Source organism: Grampus griseus (assembly GCF_964374135.1).
Source record: "Grampus griseus genome assembly, chromosome: X".
Taxonomy (NCBI): domain Eukaryota; kingdom Metazoa; phylum Chordata; class Mammalia; order Artiodactyla; family Delphinidae; genus Grampus; species Grampus griseus.
The window spans coordinates 42,538,493-42,561,322 of NC_138999.1; the positions used below are offsets into that span (position 1 = coordinate 42,538,493).

A 22,830-nucleotide genomic window follows, 5' to 3' on the forward strand; every position below is an offset into this window, starting at 1 on the left:
TGTCCATTTGTCCATCCCTCCTCCCACCCACCACCCACTTATCCATCCATTCTCCCCCTCACACAGCCAATTACTCTGTCCTTCCCTCTAGCCACCCATCTGTCCATTTAGTCATTAATCCACCTACCTATTCACTCATCCATTTGTATATTCACCCCATCTACCCCTACCCATATGGATCCCCCACCACCCAACTATCTGTCCATCTATCCATTGCTCTATCATTTATTCACCTACTCTTTACTCTTCCCATTAGCTCATCCATCTATCTGCCCACTCATCCATCCACACATTCCCCTAGCCATCCATCTATCCATTTATACCCCCACCTATCCATCCTCTACCTATCCACCTAGCAATCCATTTGTCCATTTATTCATCCAGTCACCTATCCATCCATTTATTTCCCAACCTATCCATCACCAATCCATGCAACCTTCTACTTATTTATCAATCAGTCCATCCAACCACTTATCCATCCTCCCATCCATCTACTCATCCACATCCACATCCCATACACATTCACCCACATACATATCTGCAGATATTTCTGCTCCATTCAGTTTGAGAGGCTGGTCAACAGTGACTGGAGACAGGCTGGGTGAGGGTGGGGGAAGGAGAGTAAAGTTGCAGCCAGAGACCACCCTCCCAGTTCCAATGGTATAACCTCCCCACCCCCAGCACATCCCTCATGGTTGGAAAGAATCAGAGCAGACAGTCAGTGGGTGGGCCAGTCTGGCCAGATGGTATTTTGGCTGCACAGCTTTTACACACACACACACATGTTGCTAGAACGCTGAACATGGACCGTGCCCCACCCAGCATCCCCAATCCCAAATGCAGAGTAGCCAGGCTTCCAGACATAAATTAAAAAATAAAATAAAATTAAAAAAGAGTTGGTCTCTGGGAGGGAGAGCTCATGCAGAGATGAAGGCAAAGGCCCCTGGGAGCCAGGGCCAAGAAGGAGGAGAATCCCTGCCCCTCCCCTCAGGATTCCCCACTCCCCAGGGGCCTCGGCCCTAAGACAGGGTCACTAACGCCAGCCACCAGGCCTCCAACCCCTTTAATGTCCAGTCTCCCAACCTATCTGATTTTGGCGCTGGCCCCCATTTTCCCACCACAGCCCAAGGGAATGGCGGGTGGGGAAGGGAGGGAGTGGGTGCAGCCTGCAGGTCTTTAGCTGGCTTCTCCCGGCTCTAGGTCTGGGTCGGGGGACCCCACGCACTCCTTGCTGAGCCGCACAATTTCCTGGGACAGCACTTCCATGTCCTAAGAAACAAATGAGCCATCAGGAGTCAGAGAAGGTGGCAGGCGATGGCACCCTCATCAAGCCTGGGTGTCATCCTTCTCATCCCATCAATGCCCAGCTATGTCTAGCCTGAGACAGGAAGGTATTTGGAGCAGCTCCCAGAGCTCCCAGCAGTGGGCTGGGCTCGGAAAAGGTGTGTGTGGTGTGTGTGAGGGGGTGAGGAGTGCCTGGAGCTAGGGATATGGACATGGGAGTGGATCATCTGCTCTGTGTGGTGAGGCTGGAGGACATGACCCCTACCCCTGTCACCTTCTTGTCTCTAAATGGTGAGCTTGCTTCTCAGAGGCAGGGGCCGGACTTGCATCCTTTCTGACTTCCCCCAGAGATGGGGAAATACTTGGGTGGCAGGATGGGTGAGTGGACACGTGGATGGATGCATGGGAGATCCATGGTAGGCAAATAGGTGGAAAAATGAACTGTTCAGAGGACAGATGGAGGACAACAGGTAGGCAAGCAGGTCGCTGGGTGGGTGGGTAAAAGGTAAGACAAGGGGTGACTGATGAGTAGGTAAGAGAGAGTGATGCATCAGGAAATGGGTGCAGGGGACTTCCCTGGTGGTCCAGTGGTTAAGACTCCACGCTCCCAATGCATGGGGCCCGGGTTCAATCCCTGGTCAGGGAACTAGAGCCCGCATGCTGCAACTAAAGATCCCACGTGCCGCAAAGACCCGGTGCAGCCAAATATTTAAAAAAAAAAAAAAAGGAGATGGGTGCAAAGCCATGGGCAGATGATTAGACGGGTAGCAGGGCAGATGGACAAATAGTAGGTGGGTTGATGGGAGAGTGGCTGAATGTGTGTATGAATGGATGAGTGGGTGGGTGCAAGGACAGAGGGAAGAGTGAAAGACTAAACTGATAAGTGAGTAGGTTGACTGGAGGATGGGAAGATGAGGGGGAAGGAGTGCTTGGTGAATGGGGTGTGTGGAGAGGGGACTAACAGATGACCCAGGGGCTATGTGGCTGGAGAGACAAAGGGGTAGACTGGTAGGCCACACTTGCCTTGTGCAAGTGCATATTCTTGGTGAGCTGTTCCTCCAGCATGTTCTGTAACTTCTTGTTCATCTCCCGAAGGTTCTCGTCGCCTGGCTTCACTAGGTCTCTCAGGACGCTGCCCAGCCCACTACGGTCTGTGTGGCCTGCTGCCACAGACACATCTGCAAGGGCCCAGGCTGAGAATCACCCCCTCGGTCGAGCCGAAGGAGAGACAGAGACAGAGCAGGAAAGAGGGAAACAGAGAGTGGGGGAGAAAAATGGGGGGAGAAGCCATCTAATGGAGGAAGCAGAGGCTTTGCCATGTGAGACCTGGCTTCACTTACTAGCTGTGCGGCCCTGAGAAATGGGGTTAGGAACTAACTCATGGAGCTGGAAAAACACATATCTGTATGCAAAGCACAGAGCACACAGTCAGCTCTCAGCAAGCGTCAACTGGTATTATTCTGATTAATGAGGAAAAAACAGGGAGAGGAGAAGATCTGAAAGAAGGGAACAAAAGAAGTAAAAATGAGGGATGGAGGAAGGAAGAGGAGAAAGGAGGAAAGGGGAGGAAGAGCGGAGAGAAGGACCCTAAAAGGGATATGCATCCAGAGAATGAAAATTTCCAGAGGTGGAACCATTTAGACAGGCAGTAGGAACAGTGAGACAAGATGAAGGGGGGATGGGGCAGAAAGAAGAGAAGGGAGAGAAAGCAGAGGAAGAGACACAGGGAGGAGAAAGGACAATGGGAATGACGAAGAGACACTAGAGAAAGGAGAGTGGAGAGACAACAGAGACTCAGACAGGAGGGAGGAGCCAAGACAAGAGATGGAATACAGAGCAAGACACACAGGTCCTGGCCTGCCTGGCTCTTCCCTCTAGCACCTGTGGTCTCGGCAGTAACTTTGGTGAGTTCCGTAAGGAGAGGAGAGAAGCCGCAGCTCTGGACACTGGGGAAGGAGGGGGTAGGTGAGGGGCTGGACGAGGGGTGAGGGCTGGGGAGGGGCACTGACCAATCCGGCTGTCCATGACATAGGTCTCGATGATGGCGCTCTTCCGGCAGAGGTCCTCTGCCATGGACGCACTGCTCACCTCCAGGTGCTTCACCTGCAGAGTGGCCCAGCCCACCTCAGGCCCTCAACTGTGCATGTTCACCCATGAGGAGGGGCCTGGCCAGATATTGCCCCACCCCCACCCCCCACTCCTGCCACCCCGGCCTCCTCCCCAAGGGCAGGCCAAGAGGGGACGAGCAGGCAGACAGCACCTTCTCCTCCAGCATCCACTTCTCCTGCTGCGTCTCTGCCAGGCGCTGAAAGAGCTCAGCCACTTCCTCATCTGACAGCTCTGCTGGCCGCGGGGGCTGGGCCTGAGGGCTGCTGGATAAGGACTGCGGGGAAGAAGGCAGAGAGGCCAGCCCAGGCTCAGTGCCGACACCCCAGATAGGATCAGGGGCTGAGAAGGAGAACCAAGCCAGGGTGGGCTTTGCAACTGGGGCTGCAGACAAACTGCAGACAAGCCTCGGCACCCTCAGAGACTCTGGATCCCCCTTTGCCTTTTAAAGGGGGAGACAGGAACCACCACACCATAGCCTTATTGAGACCATGAAGAGAGAGCCTGTAACAAATGAGCTCTCACTTCCAGTTGACAGGAAAACTAGGGGAGAGAGAAATGAGCTGAATGATACCACTAGGAAGCCAGCAGGAAAATCCCAAAGGTGGGACATTTTCTTCAGGTCAACTGGGCTGGTCTCTTCTACAGGTTGATGTCATGAAAAAAATGGATCACACTAGATTCAAGAGACTTAAGGCACATAAAGCAACCAGATGCAGCAAATGTGCTCTGAAATTGAATGCTGGTTTCCATAAAACCAGCAATAAAGCACATTTTGGGACCAACTAGAGAAATCTGACTAAGGTCAAAGTATTCAAAAAGATGAAAATTTACCAAATTGGGAGGGTAGAGATCAACAGGTTACTTGTAGTCTTATTTAGGTTTAAAAAAAAGAGAGAGAGAGGTCTAGAACGGTATGAACTAAGGATTTATAGTGGTGATCTCTGTATGGTGAAGATGTGATTTCTTTGGATTTTTAAAAAAAATCTTTGCTTGTGTTTTTTAAACTTTTCTACAATGTATACATACTACTTACAGAATGATAAAAAGGTTATTTCCAAATAAAAGTGTCTGGCAAGGAAGCTGACACAGACAACAATAATAATAAGTGATAATTATGAGTTGGAAAAAAGGATCTCCCACATGGATAATGCACCTACTATGAGCCACATATTTTATAGCACCAGGAAAGGTGGAATTAGCCCAAAGATGATGAAACAGAGGGTCAGAGAGAATAATTTGTCCATCCCCCATTTAGCAATCTGAATCCAAGTTGGTGAGCTTGAGGAAAAGTTGACAAGAAGATGTGTGTGCTGGGCCCAGAGTAGAAGATGGCCGCAGGGGAGGGAAAAAGGAGGGCCCAGAATTTGGGTAGAAGCTGGGGCTGTAGGTTCTTCCCTGCCCCTTACCCTGGCTGGAACAGTCGAGCTCTCCTTCTCCCGCAAGATCTCGCGGTAGCTGAAGGAGGAGATGCTACTGCTGTCCCCAGTCTGGGTCCGGCTTGGTGAATTCATCTCTGATAGAACCAGCTCCTCGAGCCCTGGGCAGAGAGGGAGGAGAAATCTGAGCCCCAATCCCCCAGGGTCCCAGGGCACCGACTGGCAAGAAGAGGCAGAAATAGATTTGACAGAGGTGGAGAGAGGCAAAGAGACACTCAGGCATGGGTAACAGTGGAAGCCGACAGTAGGGTAGGGAAAGGCAGAAACCGAAAAAGGAGTTGCCTCTCTAGGCAAACACACACCAGAAGTGAAACAAAGGTGAAGATGGGGAGAAAGATGGTGATGTGGACACACATGGGCATAAAGTGGTGAATGCACTCAGACTCAGGGTAAAGAGAGCTGAAGAGGGCAGAGGGGCACCCCTATGTGCAGAGAGAAGACCCCAGAGAGACAGCAAGCCAGAGCTGATGATAGAGGCAAACAGAGACCCTGGCTAAGGACACTAGTCAGAGCAGAGACAGAGAGAGAAAAGATGGCGGCAGACTCGTAGCCATGCACCTAAATCTGAATTTCACCTAATGAACGGATAGAATGTATGGCACACAATTTGAATCTGTTTGTTGATCTGTACACCAATCTGTAACAGAACAGAAATAAAAGTCCTCCCTTATAAAGAGAGGTAACTTCAGGAGACTGAGTGCCTCAGCGAGACATTGATTTGGTAAGAGATACACCCGTTTTTGCCATGTCACTTGAAACACAGCCACTAAGCTTGTGTCTCTGTTCTTGCAGCTGCTTCTGGGTGTCAGGGAGGGGGGCTGACACCACAAGCCAAGGATCTCCAGCAAGAGCAGGATGGCTGTGGAAAGACAGGGAGCACGTTTTCTCTCGTTTGTGATATGGGAGATGCACCAGAGCCATCACTGCATCTTATTTATTTAAACATATTTAAAGGCCATTTCTTTCTAAAAAAAAGTCCAAGGCAACGCAAATTTTTCTGTTGTGTCTTCTGCCTTAAGTGGCAAAAATAACATGGATTTTAGCTGCATAATGATCACACGGTAGTGTTGCTGCCTGATTGTAAGTCTGTCTCCCTAGCTCAACAGGGAGCTCCTAGGGGACTGAGACTTGGGCGGGCCTCCTACCAGGGACCCTGGATGTGAGCGAGAGGGCTCAGTCCATATTTATAGAATGAGAGAATGGATACAAGAGACTTAGAGACTCTGGGTGAGGTGTGGGAGTGTATGAGGTATAGTGGGGAGACAAACAGAGACACAGATGAGAGAGAAGAGAGACAGAGATAAAGGAACAGGGAGAAGAAAAAGGCAGGAGGAGAAAAGGAGAGAACTAGAAAGAGAAAGCCAGGAGAGGAAGGCAGATACAGAGATGACATGAGGAGGCAGAGAGAGACAGAAACAGAGAAGAGACACAGCAGAAAGGGGAGAGAGACACACACAGAGAGATAACACAGAGAGAGATAGAGGAAGGAGGGACTTCCCTGGCGGTGCAGTGGTTAAGAATCCGCCTGCCAATGCAGGGGACACGAGTTCGAGCCCTGGTCCTGGAAGATCCCACAGGCCGCGGGGCAACTAAGCCCATGCACCACAACTACTGAGCCCACGTGCCAAAACTACTGAAGCCTGCGTGCCTAGAGCCCGTGCTCCGCTACAAGAGAAGCCACTGCAATGAGAAGCCCGTGGACCGCAACAAAGAGTAGCCGCCGCTCGCCACAACTAGAGAAAGCCCACGTGCAGCAATGAAGACCCAACACAGCCAAAAATAAATAAATAAATAAATATATTAAAAAGAAAGAAACAGAGGTGGGACAGATGCAGAGAAAGGGTAAAAGACAGACAGAGTGCAAGAGGGACAGAAGACACAGCAGAGCCCTGCAGAGTGAAGTATAGGAAGCAGCCCCAGCCTTCAGACCCAAGCTCTGCCTCCCCACACTTCAGCCTCCCCTGCCATCCGGGCCCCTCACCTGAGCGGCTCTTGCTATTGGTGAGGATGTCCTGCAACCGCTCCTGCAGTTTATCCGCCCGTTTCCGCTCCAGGTGCAGCTGCCGTTTGAGGTCCTTGAGCTGTGGGGAACGGGGGAAAGATAGGGGCTGAGGCCCGGTGGGCCCACAGGTGGGGGTGGCCGCAGGGCAGGAGTGGGCCATGCTTGGACACCTTTCCCCATCGTACCGCAGCACTGCCCTTCTTCTCCAGGATTCGCTGCCCATCCACTGTGTCCTTCACCTCCTGTGGGATAGAGAAAGCACAGCTGGTGAGTGCCAGAATGGCTGCATGCAGCGTGCTCCCTCCCTGCCCCATTACTGCATGCTGAGGCCCAGGATGTGTCGAGGGACTAGGAGGGACCAGTGGGTGACCTGCTTCAGGCTGCTGATGGTCTTCAGGTGGCAGTCCCGCTCCTCCTGGGCCTGTTGGAGCTGATCCCGCACACCCTGCAGCTCCTCTTCCTTGCTCTGCAAAGCAGAGGGCAGCTCAGGCTGCAGCTTGGGAAACCTCAGTCCTCCCACCAGAGAGGAATGCCATCATGCAATGTGCACCTTCAGCTCGCCGGCGTGCTGCTCCCGACACTGCTTGAGGGCTTCCTCTTGTTCCTGCTGCTGCTGCTGCAGAGATTCCTACAAGACAAGTCCCAGGTCTGGCCACGGCCCCCCCAGAGGACGTCACACCCCCCAGAGGACATCACACCCAGTGAGCGGTGTGAAGGATTGCAGCAGGGCCCCTGCGTATGCAGAGAAGAAACAGAGTGTCACGTTGAGGGCTGCGCCATTCACATCGAAGCCCAACATCTGCATTTACATCTTACTTTACTTAATAAAACATAACATAGCGCTTACTGCACACCAGGAATGTTGTAGGGATTTTATATATATTAACTCAGTTTATATAACCCTCCCGTAACACCTAGACAGCCGGTATTATTGTTATCCCTTTTTTTACAGATGTCGAAAACGGGCCACAGAGAAGTAAATAACTTGCCCAAGGCAAGTTATTTACTTGCCCTGTCTGGGCTAGAAAGCAGCCCAGACAGGATTCAAACCCAGGCAAACAACTGGCTCCAGCATGTGTGCTCTTCACTGCTACGTGACACTGCCTCTTATGTATTACCATGAGTTTTCCAGAAAATGGTAGTAAAAGTTCTGGTTGCATCAAAATTAGAATTATTATATTATAATAATCTTCCGACAGAAGTACAATTTCAGAAGGAAGAGGTGCCTTTTCAAATTTGCACATCTGACATTCTGCCCTACTGATTGATGGCCATGGCCTGATCCCCTCCAGAGGGCTGCGGTTGAGACAGGGGGCGCTGTGGGGATGCCCAAGTCCAGAGCCTCAGAAAGTTCCAGGGCCTGACCACTTCCAGTCCCCTGCTTTGACATGCATACCCCCCAACCAGCCTCTGCACCAACTCACCTCAGCCTCCTTCAAGCGCCGTTCAAACCAGCCCTTGGCTCCATCCATGGAGTGTACCTGAGCTTGAAGTTCTTCCACTGTCTGCTGGAGAGTCTCCAGCTCCCGCGTTCGGGCCTGCAAGAGGGCAGAGCAGCAAGGGCCAGGTGGAGGAGCGGGCGCCTCACTCACGCCATCCCCTGGCCCATCAGCAAGGCTACGCTCCCCAGGTTTTAGACGCAGAGAGGCATTATCATCTGCCCACCCACCTTCTCCTCGCGGATCTGCCCGCGCAGCTCCTCCTCCTGCCGCTTCTTGTCTTCATGTAGCTCACGGAGCTCACGCTCGTAGCGGGCGCGCACCCCCAGCACTTCCTTCTCGTGCCGTAGTCGGACTGCTCCCAGCTCCTCCTTGTGCTGGGACTTCTCCTGCAGCGTCTCCATGGCTAGCTCATCCAGCATGGCCTTCCGCTTCTCAGCACTCTGGCACCCAGGAGAGGGGGGCAGGAGGAGGTCAGTCAACCTCCTCCCCCGACACCAAACAAGGCCCAAGGAACAAGCCGAAGTCCACCTCCTCCCCATCCCGACTGAACGGCTAAGTCACTCACCCGTCCTCATGGAACTGGTCACTTTCTGTGCCCTCCCATTCCCGTGGGCTTGCCCACATCACCTGGCCCCCTGCAGACTGGGCCTCCCCCTGTGGTGTTGCCCACCTTACGAGCCTCCTGTAGTTCCTGGGTCAATTGCTCCTTCTCCTGCCCGAGCTCCTGAAGTTGTTCCAGCAGCCGACTATTGGCTCGCAATGACTCCTAATGTGGGGACAAAAAGGGTGAGTTTGATAAACAGCCCCCAGGAGGTGCTGCGCACCCAGGACACTTCTGGTAGAACATCTCCCTTAACCCTGGTAAAGTGGGTGATGTTCTATTTCTAGATGAGAAACATGGCAGAGGCTGCTAGCTGCTCCCCAGCATTCATTCTCCTGCTATTATTCCGGTTTCTATTGTGGAATCTGAATGGCTATCCTAACTAACTGAAGAGGCTCAGTCTCAAGTGAAATGACTTGGTCTAGGACACACAGGTGCTAATAAGTTCGGGAGTCACACTGGAACCCAGGTCCACCTGACTCCATGGTCTTCCCACAGCACCTCATGGGAAACTCCATTGAGCCAGAACTAGGGAACTAAGAGGAGACAGGTCAAAGCCAGAGGCGTCACCTGGAGCTGGGAGTTGAGGTCATCTTTCTGTCCCATGAGGTCCTCATACTCAGTCTGCCGCTGCTGCAACTCAGCTGTCAGCCCAGCAGTCTGTTCCCGGAGCGTATTCAGTTCTTGGGTCTTTGCTGTTTGGATCTGGAGAGTGGTGGTGATGGAAAGTGGAGTGAAAGGGGCCCCAGGGGCCAGTCACGGGGTGTTCCAGGGAGACAGGGAGAGAGGTGGAAGGAGAGCCAGGAGTAGAGAGAGAGTATTTCAAAGAGAAAAGCAGTGAGAGAAAGAGATCAACAGGGGATTGGTAAGTGTGGTATATTCATACAATGAAATAGTACACAGAGAAAGTAGAACAGATCAGTGCTACATATGGATAAACCTCACAGATATAACGCTTCAGGAAAGAAGCCAGACATAGATTGGGTGTCTGATTCCATTTACATGAAGTTGAAAAGCAAGCAAAGCTAATCTATGTTGCTAAAGGTCAGAGGAGTGGTTACTTCTGGGGAAGCATTGATTGAGAAGGGGTAAAAGGGACCTTCTGGGGTGCTGAAAATGCTCTATATCTTCATCTGGGTGGTGGCTACATGGAGACAGATAAATATACAGACAGGGATAATTCACTGAGTGTACACTTAAGATTAGTACACTTCTTGCAGTTTACTGGAGAGAAACTAGAATGCAAAAAAAAGCAGGGATGGATGTCCAGAGAGAAGAGGGGTGGAAGCCAACAGAAAGGAGAAGCTGAGAATGAAACAGAAACAGAGGCAGGAGAACAGCATGAGGTCCAGACGACGTTGCCCCAATGTGGATCAAAAGCAGAGGGAGATGGGGAGCTGCGGAGGGATCGGCGCAGGCTCCCACGTGTCCTGTACCTGCTCCAGGGCAGCCAGGCTAGTCCTCAAGGCATTGTTCTCAGCCAAAAGTCCTTCCACTTGTTCCTGCGCATCCGCACTCTGGATGGACACCTGGCCCCACCCCCACAACGAGTGAGAGTGGGTCCAGAACAGGAGGACAGGACCTACCCGCAGCCAAGAAAGAAAGGACACACATACACACACCCACGAGAACGACGACCAGGGGAAGCAGGACCCTGGGGCCTTGCCTGCCTGTACAATACCCACTGAGGCTGACCCCACCCTCACCCCCACCTCCCTGAGCCCGCTCAGTACAATGTACCTGATCTTGTAGGGCTCGCAGAGCTGCCGCATGCTCCAGGAGCTCCCCCTGCCGCTGATCTCTCAGCTCTGCCAAGCTCTGTGGGGACCACGTCAGGGGAGCCCATTCCAGACCTCAGCCTCCCCTGGGGTACATATGACCACACAGACTCCCTCTCTGACCACCTGGAAGCATGCTGCCTAAGTACTTGAGGGCCTTGGACTACCAGCCATCAGAGATCTCAGGCTCACCCAGACTCTTGGTCATCATCCCCAGGGGCCTCACACACCCCTGTATCCCAGTTCTAAGCACCTCAGAAACCACCTAGGCTCCTGGGGATTTCAAATTCACTCAGTCCCCATCCATAAGATGGTCTCACACTCAGCCAGATTCCAGCTCAGAGGCCCCAGGATTCTCAGACACACTCAACCCCCAGGGACTACAGCTTCACCCAGATTCCTGACCCCAACCCCCAGGGGTTTTAGACACAGGCAACCCCCATGTCTCTAGTTCCCAAGAGTCTCAGACCCACCCAAACTCACCACCCCAGCTCCTATAGATTTCAAACTGATACAAGTGTGTAGTTTCCAGCTCCTGGTGAGGTCTCAGACTGATACCACACCTGCCACTCCTGTCCCCAGTCTCTGGGGATCTTCACACCCGGCTTTACCCAGACTTCTGTCCCCAGCTCCTAGGGGCTTTAGTTAGACCCACAAGCCATCATAGCCCCCAATCCAAGGGACCTGAGACTCACTCACTCTAAGGGGAAGGCTGGAGGCTTTAAAGTCACCCAGCCGCCAACCCTTAGGAGCCTCAGACCTACCTAGACTTTTGCTCCAGTCGCTCGATGTCTCAGACTCACCAGTTTTTTATTCACAGCCCCCAGGGACCACCAACTCACATGATCCAACTTCCTAGGTGTCTTAAGACCCAAACCAGCCCCCAAGCTCTGAGGGTCTCAAACGCACTCAGACTCCAGGCCCAACTGTCTTACCCTTGAAAGTCTTATATCCACACAGCCCCCATAGGTCTCAAAGTTAACCAACCTCCAGGGAGTTCAGACTCACTCCAAACTCCTGGTCTCAATCCAGTGACCACAGATTTCTCCAGATTCCTGTCTCTAATCCCCTGGAGTTTCAGATTCATCCAAACCTGTCGCACATAGGCGCCTAGTCCTCAGCCCTGCTGAGATCTTTAATTCATGCAGATTCCTAGCCCAACTCCTAGGGCTCTCGGGGTTTCCTAGTTCCCATTTTCCTAGCTCCTAGGGGGCCCAGGACCCATCCAGTCCCTATATTTCCAACACAGGAAATATCAGACTCCCCAACTAGCCTCCGTAGACCTCAGAGCTCCCCGGACTCCCAGCCCTGCCCCTATCCCAGTGATCTCAGAACCCAACCCTTTACCTGATTGGCAGCCTCAAGTTCCTGCTGCAGCTTCTGAGTTCGAGCCAACTGGGCTTTGAGATCAGCTTCCTTCCGCTGTTGTAACTCCTCAATCTTGTTCCTGGGGGTGATTGGTGGGAGGGAGGGGCACAGTGACCACAGACTGAGGCCCAGTCTCCCAGCTCTGCCCCTGTGATCTTCGGTTAATCCTGCTGGGCACTGCCCCATTGTCCACCAATATCCCCAACCCTGGTAGTTACCGGCTGTCATTGAATAGCGTCTCCTTTTCTGTCTGCAGACGGCAAAAACTGGGCACAGAAAGACAGACATATATGGGTCCATTCCACAAGTCAATCCCCTCCTTAGTCCCCGCAAACCCCTTCCCCCCAGCTCTGGAAGAAAGAAATTTACCTTTCTTGTTTCTTTTTCAGTTTCTCGGCAAGCTGGAGTGGGGGAGGAGGGTACAGACAAGTGATAAGAATGAGAATAATATTAATAAAGACAAAAATTTACTTCATGTTTACAGACACTTCCTACTAAGTCCTTTATAGAAACTGGAATTTACTTTTGTTACCTCATGGAATCCTCAAAACAGTCCTGAGAAGTGAGCACCACTGGCTTTACAAATGGGAAACTGAGCCTCAGAAGGGTTAAATAATTTGGTTGCGCAGCTGGTCGGCAGCAAAAACATGACCTCTACCCAGCTCCTTAGGCTCCAAAGCCCAACATTTATGCCTCCGACCTATCGACCGACGGCCATGTCATAGAATAGCTAGGCTGGGAGGCCTGGAAAACAGGATCATGATTGGCTGCCTCACCACTGGGTCTCAAGTTCCTAAGATAAGAGCCAGCAGTCTATAAATGCTTGGATGGATGGACGGATGGATGGATGGATAGATGAATGAAAAAGCAGAGATCGGAGGACCCAGAAGGATGGGATGGGGCCTGCCATGCACAAGACGTAGAAGGACCACATTAGCCCATTTCATATTGAAAGCAAATCTGAGACATAAATGAGAGTCTCTCCATTTCACAGATGACAAAACTGAGGCTTTGAAGAGATACTCTGCCCCTCTACCCTACCAGGGGAAGCATGGCAGGTGGGGAGTGGGTGGGGCAAAGTCCAGGGAAAGCTCGGCAGCCCCACCTTAGCAAGTTCTTCCTGCAGCCTGGATGTTTCAGCCTGCTTCAAGGTCTGCTGGGAAGGATGAGGGAGGGAGTTGTTATCAGCAAGCAGGGAGGTAAGGCCTGTGCCTTTCCCTGCCCTCCTGCCTTCCTAATCCATCAGCCCACAAGATGGTGATGTCACAGATATCTCCGTGGGACCACAGGCAGAGCTAGGGCATCTGCCTGCCTCCTGGCACCCCAGCCCCAACAGACCCAGATTCACCTCCAAGCCTTGCAGTTGCTCCCAGAGCAGTCTCTTTTCCTCCTTCTCCATTTCCCATTTCAGCTCCACTTCTGCCAATGGCATGGGGGCCAGGACAGGGGAAGCTGGGCCCCCCAAGGGATCCCCTTGATCCTCACTGGCAGCTGGGGACCTCCCAGCCTCTTTCCCGTAGCGCTCCTGCAGGGCTGGTGGGTAGAACAGAGACATATGATGGATGAGGTTGTCTCAGAAGACCCCTGACACACCTCAAATAGAAGGAGAACTGGCCTTCAACCCCTTAGGTAGCAGAAACCCTGCCTCAGTGGCCATAAGCCTACAAAACAAAGGTTCGCCCCCACCTCTCACAAATCTTTTAAGCCCCACCAACCACGGAAATCCTGTCTACCATCAAATCAGCCCAAGATAATTTCCCAAGCCCCACCCCCATCCCCAAGCCCCACCCACAGCCCTCCAAGGTGATGCCCACCATCCTCCCTTTACAGCTGAATCCTCCTATAACCTCTAATCCCCAGCCACATTCTACGAAGTCTCCTTCCTGAGCACCAAACTACCACCCACCATCCCACAAGCCCAGCTGCTCTCCACAAGTCCACACATCAGGACACTCACTCCCACACTTTATCAAACTTTCTTTCAGCTTTCATCCCAGACCCCACTGACAACTTGGGCTCAGAATCTTCCTAACACTCCTTCATTCACTTTCTCCATTTAGCAAACACCTCCTTTCTGATGTTCAATCTGCTTATCAGTAACATTTGCTAGGTACCAGGTGCTGAACTAAGCTCAGAAATATATCACCTCTTATCTCTACTACAATTTTCCAGGTGGTAGACATCACTACATGCACTTCGTAAATGACAAAGCTTTGGCTCAGAGAGGTGAAATGCCTTGTCCAAAATCATACACTGGTTCATGGCAGGGCCAAGCCTGATTCTGAAGCCTTTTTCTTCCCCCAGGGAAGACAACACCTTACTCAAGCCCCAAGGTCCCCACATCCCCAGGAGGGTCTCCATGCACCTGCCACGTTCTTCTGCAAGGCTGTGTTCTCTGCCTGCAGTCTCAGCAGCTCCCCATCCACAAGGCTCCCGGCTTGGGCAGCCCCTGCCCTGGCAGCCCCATCCTTCAGTTGCTGGTTCTCCCGCTCCAGCTGTTCCATCTGGCTACAGAGCTGAGCAGGGGACAAGTGAGGTAGCAGAAGAGCAAAGAATCAGAACAACATTTGCTGAAATATACATAGCATTTGGCCCATGTACTTTACAATTCATTTAATTCCCATAATGCCCCTGTGATGTAGAGGCTCTCATTACTCATTATCCCCACTTCACAGATAAGAACACTGAGGCACAGATGTTAAACAACCTCAAACTCAAACACCTGTTAAGTGACAGAGACATGGAAGATGGAGAATACTGAGAACAATTTTCTGCTTGCCCGCTTTCAACCTCACAGTTGCAATCCAAGACCGCAGGCTCCTCTGGAAGTTGCTGGTCCAAGATGTCAGCATCATGGATAGCCCCACTGCCAGCCTTCTTCTGTGGAGGGGTCTGCGTCTGGGAGCCGAGGCACCACAGACAGCTTTCAGAGCATTTCCAGGGTTAGCACTGCCCATGGCTCCCTCTCGTTAGCCCTTGGAGAGCCCGTGGAGAGGAGTACAACGCAAATAAAACTAAGCCAGCCCCCTGCTCAACTCCTGAAGAAAACACAGTTCACACGGCAGACCTGACAAGATCCTTTGTCCCCATTTTCAGATGAGAAGACTAAGGCCCACAGAGAATTTTTATTTTATTGCCTGGGATATTTTCTACCCAGAACACTATTCCTTTCATCCAGTTCTTCACATGACTGACTTTTTTGCATCCTTCAGTGCTCTGCTCAAATGTTACCTTTCAAGTAGTATCCCCCAACACAGAAATTCCAATACTCCCTAGCACAGCATTCTGTTTGCTTCTTTCTTACCTAGCACGAATTGCAATTAAATTTACCTAACATGTTCTTAGTTTTTTAAATCTCTGAAAATGTTTGGATCATAAATTGTGATTCACAATTAAATTTTATTTTGTAACGTAGGTCATAAGCATAGATTCGGAAGCCAGACTGCTTGGATGTGAATTTCTACTCTGCCATTTCACCTTGGCACAAATTACTTCATCTCTACGGGGCTCAGTTTTCCCCATCTGTCGAATAGGGATAGTAATGATATCTCATCGGTTTGCTGTGAGAATTAAATAAGTGAATAATGTAAAGCACATCAAACAGGACCTGGCACACAGTAAACACTATGTAACTGTCAGCTATCAGTGCTATTATTATTATTTGTTTACTATGTTATCATCTTTTTCCCCATCCCACCCCCAGAATAGAAGCTACCCAAGAGGGAGGACTATTTTGTACTGCTCACAACTATTTCCAGAACACAGAGCACATAGTGCGGGCTCAATAACTATTTGTTGAAGGAACAATTGAGCTGAAATATGTTGGCAAATAAGTGGTGGAGGCGGGCCTGGAACTCAGGTCTCCCTGTGAGCATTTCTAGCTTCCAGGAGGAGGAGGGGTAGTGCGAAGGAGGTTTTATACCTGGCTCAGTGCCTAGCCCAGGACAGGTGCTGAGAAACACGAGCTGGGTTTATAGAGGAATAACTGTCCCTGCCTCGCCCAGCAAGAACCATGATACCACTGAGGCCAGAGGCAGGAAGCAGTGAGAAGTGAGGCGATGAGGTCAGCTGTTATGTGAGCACCAGGGGTTCTGAAATTTCGGGGATGAGGACCCACTGGGAGGTGTTGTCTAAAGAAGCAATGTGGTAAGACCTGCGGGTCAGGACAACAGTTATGGCTTGGTCTGGTAAAAGAAGCTAGAAGTGAGGAGACCAGCGAGGAGACTGTGGGAATAGAGGTGGTAAGGGCTGAGGCAGGGCAAGGTCACAGGATGGATATAAAACTTTTAAATAGTCAAGAAATATTTTAGAGGGAAAATGAATTAATAAAAGGATACTATCAGTAGCTAACACCTACATAGCTGATACTATGTGCAAGGCTCTGTTCTAAGTGGTTTATAGACATTAACCCATTCAATCCTCACAAAAGCCCTGCCAGGCAGGTACTGTCATTATCATCTTTTCCATTTTAAATATTTGGGAACCAAGAAACAGGAAGCTTAAGTGACTTGCTCAAGGTTACAGTTAGTAAAAGGCAGAGCCAAGAGTTTAATCTAGGCCTCTGGCTCTTAACTACTACTTACTAAATTGCCTCTGGTATTGTACCTACACAAAGGTTGTGTTTTTGGTTTGTTTTCTTTTTTAAGGTTTTGAGCCCTACATTCTCAGGTAGAGCCTTGGAAATACCTTTTTTGTTGCTGTGAGACTTTTTCCCTTACAACACATGAAAAACTTAGAAAAGGGAAGCAGCTCGAACATCTTTCCATCCCATACTAAGCATAAGAATTTTACCTAAGACCTCCCGACAACCTGGGGCTCCACAGCATCAGCCCCAAAATATACACAAGGAGACTTGAAGCTCAAAGGAAAGGAGTGACTTGGTCAGGAACCAGCTGACCTCATGGCTTGCAGCCTTCTAATCCCAGCACAGTGGGCGGTCCCATCTGTCAAATCACTGCCCCCCAGCAGAGATCGAGGCCCTGTTTCAGCACCATGGACAGTGACCCAGGGCCAGCCTCTGTCCAACCACCCTCAGCTGCCCTCCGGCTTCAGCCCAGGTGGCCCCTACCCCTTGGACCCCCCTCAACTATCCAGGGCACCAGCACCTTGCTGAACTCGGCCATAAGCGTGCTGTTCTGCAAACGGAAGTCCTCCTCCTGGCTGTGCAGCTTTGCCTGCAGCATCTCATTTTCACTCAGCAGCCCCTCGACTTCCTGCAGTGGCAGATGTGGGCCAGGTCTCCAACAGGGGTAGAAAGGATGGGGAAGTAGGGCAAAGAAACAGAGAGAGGGAGAAAATGACATTGGGGGAGAACATAGGGTACAGAGAATGAGATGGGTGAAATCAGGAGATACAGGGGGACAGACAGACATAGGAGGGATAAAAGAGGAGATAAGGAGGGAGGAGAGACATGGGGTAGAGAGAAGGGAAGATGTGGAAGGAGAAAGGGATGAGGGGAGACAGTGGGAGGAAAGAGAGGGGTATATAGAAATAGGGAAGAAAGGAAGCAGAGAAAGATGGGGAAAGGGGGTTAGATAGGGAAGGAGAGAGGGATGGGATGGGGGAGAGAGAAAAAAAGAAAAGGTAGGACGACAGAGAGATAGGAACAGAGAGATCAACAGAGGGAGAACAGAGAGAGGGGGTCAGGGAAAGAAATGAATCAGGAAGAGAAAAAGGGACAGGAGAGAGAGGAACGGGGAGAGAGGAACAGGGGAGAGAGAAACAAGGAGTCAAGAGAGAGGAAGAAAGGGAAAGAAGGAAAGAGAGAAACGATGGCAGAGATAGGAACAGGTGGGGGAAAGAAAAAGAGAAGGTTGGGGAGAGAAACAAGAATCCGAGAGGAACAGAAAGACGGAGACAAAGAGAGACTCAGAGAGGAGGACACAGAGAAAGAAAGGGAGAAGGAAAGACATACAGAGAGAGGTGCAGAGTGAGAGACAAAACAGGAGAACAAAGATAGACACAAAAACACATGGCAGGGAGGTAGTCACAGATGCAAGCACACACACAGAGAAAGAAAGGCCAGTACCAGGAGATCCCAGCATACAGAAATATCCCCTCTAAGACAGTCTCCCAGACACATTTACCCGCCAGGGGTCCCCTTACCTGAGCTTTCTTGCTCTTGCTCAGTGCCTAAAGGTGAGGGAGGTGAGAAGAGAGATAAGGTGACCAGAGATGGACTCCCTCACTAGGGTATGGAGATACTGTGGCAAGTGTCAAGGGGGGACCATGATAACAGGGGGTGAGGGATGGGGGTGTCTTTAACCACAATTTGTAGCCCACAGGAATGATGGAGTGAGTGGGTGAATGAGGAGCACCCTGCTTACATCCTTTCCTCTAAGCTCTTGAGGCTTTTCATGGGTCTTAGTATTTAACCCTTCATAGGCTGGATCTCCGGACTCAGAAATTATGGCTTCACTGTTCCATCTGTCCAAACACATCTATGTGGATCCCTCCTATGCACCGTGGAAACTGCTGTTCCCCTGCTGGGCAGCTGAGGGCATTGCCAGGTTGGGAAATCAGTACCCTACCAAAGAGAAGCCTAGCTTTCTGACTGCCAGACTTTCTGCATTCTGTGTTCCTTCATCTAACAAATATATATGGAGAACATACTGCGTATAACATTGTACTATGCATGGGGACAGAGCAGTGAAGAAAGAGACAAAGGAGGGCCTTGAATGCCTTGAGGGGCCATGATAGGTTATATGCTATCTCATCTTCAAAGGATTTGAGAGGTAGGTTTAGTCTCACTTTACCAACAGGACCAGGACAGGGGTGGGGAATAGGAGCACAAGGCAGGAGTATGAGTGGGGGACAGGAGGCAGGTTCAAGGCAGATTTACTGATAGATTTGATTATTTAGTTAGAAATCAGTGAATGAGAATGAGTAATTGAAATTAAAAATGAATTAAGAGTAAATGAAAATTAATTAATAAATTAAGCAGACCTAGATAAAATTACCAAACAAAGGAGACTTCCATGAGAAATTTTTGAACGACTAGTGACAGCATGTAACATTAGGCCTGGTTCACTGTAGGTGCTCACTGGACAGATGAATGAGTCAGATGGCTACAGAGAACACATGGGTGGGTGAGTAGGTGGAAGGAGGTACCTTCTGAGCTTTGTTGAACTCCTTATCCAGGTAGGCGACCTTCTGTCGAAGACTGGTAAGTTCTGGTGTGGGGAAAGCAGGGAGTCTCAGCCTCAGTCAGCGGTAAGGAGCTGAAAGGTCCTCCTGCCAGGCCTCTGAGATTTTTTCCCCTTGGCCTCTGTCCTCCAAAGCCACCCCCATCTAATGAGACCCTCTTGGCTCACCAACACCATTCTTGCGTAGTTCATCTGAAAGCTGGTAGTTGTTTGTCCGGAGTTCTAGGAGCTGAGCCTTAGGGAGAAGCAGGGAAGGAAATGACTTGGCAGGAATGTGCCCCCTACCCTCATGAGGAGAGAACCAATCCCCTGAGCCCTACAGACCCTGCTGCCCTCCATGCGCCTCTTTAGTCACTCCTAAGACCCGTGCCTGCTTCATCCCAAATAAGTCCAGCCACTCAGCCTATCCCACCTTCTCCAGTTCTACTTATATAAACACAGTCAGCCTCACCTGTCTCCCTGCTGCCTCCATCTCTCCCCTTCCAATCCAACTGTGCCCTCAGGCCATGACAGAGTGCTGACCCAGTCAGTCTCTTGCTCATGTGTGTTCCATGCCCAAAGGATAAAGTCTGCCTCTTCATCTGGACTGGCCTCGTCACACGCTAAACACTGTTCTGTCTTCTGTCAGAGGTGTTGTCTATCCTCTTGGCCAGAGTAGGGGGCAGGGGATTGCCTTCCTCCCTCTTTCCCAAGGGAAGAGAGCCTGGTATTATGACCAATTTCACTGAGTAAAAGGGGGCTTCCCAGGGTCCCCACCCCCAAGGCTCTCAAAATATGTCCAGACCCCTTTCAAGAATTGAGGGAAAGTGAAGTATGGGCCATTCCAAACAGCATATCCCTACCTACCAGCCCTGTAGGTGCTGAAGCCAATTCTTCCCAGACCACCATCCCTTACCCCACCAGGACCTTTCCCTCTCTCCCACGGCACCAGCCTCCATCCCTGGGTGGTCTGCTAAAGGTGAGAGGGCTTGGCCTCTACAGAATCTTTCCTGCCCCTGTCCTCTCCCAGACCCAGTGATCTGTCTCCCCCAGTCCTGATCCAGTTGGAACACCCCTGGCACCCACTTACAGTGTCTATCCATCAGAGCCCAATGGTTTTCCCTTCACTCATGACCAATAGAATCAATCTTCCTCATTCAAGGATCCCCTATACCCCTCAAGATCTCCCCATTCATAATCCAATGGGATGACGCTATACCCTTCAGGGTTTTTCCCCCACAAGGCCTTGGGTGGGCCAGTTGGGTTACTCTTACTCACATGGAATACTCTGCACAAGTTACAGGGGCCTTCCCCTTTTTTGGTCCAATTATCTCAGTCTTCCGCCCTCAGGGTCCCTCACATAGTGACAACTGGTTTCCTTCATTCAAGGATGAATGGATTACCTGCTCTCACTCGGAGTTCCTCCTGTCCTCCCACAGGACCCTACGCAGGGTTTCCCCCTTTCAGTCTCCACACAAAATCCAATGGCCTTCCCCAGGAAGGAATTCTCTCAACAAGGGCCCACTCTGGCCTTTCATCCATCTCAGAGTCCCCCCAAAAAGAATCAAGTGGTCACAGAACTCAGTCAGGGTACCTCTCCACAGACTGGTGATTTCCCCTCCACGCAGTCCAAGGTATCACTCTTTCACCTCCTCTGGTCCTCTCTCCAACAAGGATTAATCGTATTACCCATTCAGGGCCTTCTTCACCCCACATCTAATGGGATCACCCGTAATCATCCAATGGTACTGCCCTCTCTTGGGATCCGCTACCACCCCTCGCACAGGAGCTCCACCTCCCAGGAACAATGACATGTGGGGTCTTTCCCCAGTCCCCTGACATAGTGGTATCTCCCACAAAAACGTCCACCTCCCACCGATAATGGTATTGCCCTCTCCAGGGCTCCCCCCACCACGAAGCAAACAGCCCAACACCCGCTTCCTTCCTCTCCAGGCAAAAATGGTTTCCCCCTCTCAGGATCTCCTTCCCTCAAACCCCAGCATTACCGTCACCCACCCAAGGTGTCCCCCGCACGGGCCCAAAGGTCTCGTCCCCTCCAAGTCTGAGTAAGGTATCGCCCACGCTAGGACTCTCTCTTCCGCCCACAAGGCTAACAGAATCCATCCCCTCAGAACCCAATTGTATCTCGGAATCCAGTAGTCTCACCACTCGGAGCCTCAGTTTCCCTTCTCCAGACCAACCCCTTAGGCTCAAGGTCCATCCCAACCAACCCCTGCACAAAGCCGGTGGGACGATCTTTCTCTTCCCCGCCCTCCCGTCGCCTAGCCCGGTGGTCTTTTCCCCGGCGAGCGGCACCTGCATCCGTTGAAACTCCTCCTCAGACAGAGCTTGCGCCATGTTCCTCCCCCCCCACCCCCCCAAGAGCTTTCTGCGCAGACGCAGTTTGTCCCTCCTGTCAGTAGTGTTAAGGTCGGACCAAACCACTGGGCAGGAATAGAGGGGGGAGGAGTCTACTCCGGAAGTTCAGCATTTTGGAAAACAAGAGAAGGAAACTGACAGGTTAGGTGAATTGCAATGTAATATTTTACCAGAATCAAGGTCATTTGTTCTGGCTTTTGAGCTCTCATAGACTACTCATTGTGATGCGACACTATGGCATCCCTGTGTCATGGGTGGACTCGTCGCTAGGGATGCGTTTGCCGACCGAAAATCACGCTTCTGTGGTACTCCTTTAAGGAGAATGGTTGGCTTTACCGTAGAAAAGAAAGCGGAAGCTTTCGCACGTCTTGCTCCCGCCCTCCTCCGGGTGACCCCAAAAGGGAATTTCGCCTCTGGTGAAACCGTTGACGTTTTTTTTGTTTGTTTTGTTTTGTTGTTAAAGATTTGACGCTGATTTTCTACGTGATGCTGTTGTTAGATAAAGGGCCTAGCCACCAATAAATTTAAAATACCTGTGAGGAAAGAATGGCAGTGACGCAAACGGGAAAGCTGCATTTAAAAAACCAAAATAGGATGACGAAACACCGGGAACATTCAAATAAGTATTAAAATGCATTATAAACCTCCCTTGTGCTTACTGGCCACCTCTGCAAACCCTGCCACCCAAACAGTAGTTTTTATGTGGGAAAGAAAAAAATTAGAAAGCATGTTTAGCAGCAACATATCTCTACTAGGATACACCCTATTTTCTTTATTTTTTGGCGGGGAGTGGGGGGGAGAAACTTAATTTTGATGCCATTTTAAACGTACAGAAAAACAAGAATGGTACAAGGAAATTCCCTGTACCCTTTTGCCAGATTAATCAATTGTTCACATTTTGCCACCTTTGCTTTATCATTATCTCTCTCTCTGTCTCTAAATATAAAAATTTTGAACCATTGGCTTCAGCATCCATCGATTATTTTCTAACACCAACATTCCTTTGATACTTGTTAGTTACTCTTCTACTGTAAGGAAGAGCTTTCTCTTCTTCCCCATTTATGTGTTTATATCTGTACAGACTCGTGTTCTTATTTTATTCATTATACATTATACATTATAATCAATCACTATCATTATTTCCTTTGACGCTCAAATTGTCCCAGATTTGGCCAGTGGGAGCTCCTTCAAGTTGACTTTTGTGTCCCTTTGACATGCCCCCATCATTTTTTTTAATGCACTTCCTTTCTGGCATTACAAGATGCTCCAGACTCAACATTATTCCTTTTCAGCCCCAGTTGAGAAAG

At 50.5% G+C, this 22,830-nt stretch overlaps 1 protein-coding gene across 2 annotated transcripts; it reads right to left on the reverse strand.

Annotated features, from left to right (window-relative positions):
* Nucleotides 1-729: 729 nt before the first annotated feature.
* Nucleotides 730-21,541, reverse strand: GRIPAP1 (GRIP1 associated protein 1). 2 transcript variants are annotated; one of them, XM_082681361.1, is made up of 26 exons: nt 21,461-21,541; nt 19,334-19,400; nt 19,131-19,192; nt 18,126-18,152; nt 17,126-17,233; nt 14,386-14,536; nt 13,369-13,553; nt 13,126-13,173; nt 12,390-12,421; nt 12,239-12,286; nt 12,000-12,099; nt 10,615-10,692; nt 10,311-10,403; nt 9,445-9,579; nt 8,944-9,039; nt 8,501-8,713; nt 8,256-8,369; nt 7,382-7,459; nt 7,202-7,297; nt 7,017-7,073; nt 6,811-6,910; nt 4,800-4,930; nt 3,545-3,667; nt 3,294-3,387; nt 2,308-2,462; nt 730-1,269 (listed from the first exon to the last, which is right to left on the reverse strand). In XM_082681361.1, exons 1-26 carry the CDS (start codon nt 21,500-21,502, stop codon nt 1,177-1,179), a joined length of 2,526 nt encoding a protein of 841 aa, XP_082537487.1. In that variant the 5' UTR covers nt 21,503-21,541; the 3' UTR covers nt 730-1,176. The 2 variants fall into 2 exon arrangements, with proteins under 2 accessions (XP_082537487.1, XP_082537486.1); XM_082681360.1 differs by having other exon boundaries at nt 13,126-13,176; nt 21,461-21,510.
* Nucleotides 21,542-22,830: the final 1,289 nt, after the last annotated feature.

What these genes read in the sequence shown, in the direction of transcription:
- GRIPAP1 (XM_082681360.1), bottom strand. Translation starts at nt 21,502, where the DNA reads ATGGCGCAAGCTCTGTCTGAGGAGGAGTTTCAACGGATGCAG. An exon ending in AGCAACTGCAAGGCTTGGAG is followed by an intron (nt 13,177 to 13,368) that starts GTGAATCTGGGT and finishes CATCCTTCCCAG; the next exon opens with CAGACCTTGAAGCAGGCTGA. An exon ending in AACTTGAGGCTGCCAATCAG is followed by an intron (nt 10,693 to 11,999) that starts GTAAAGGGTTGG and finishes TGGTCCCCACAG; the next exon opens with AGCTTGGCAGAGCTGAGAGA.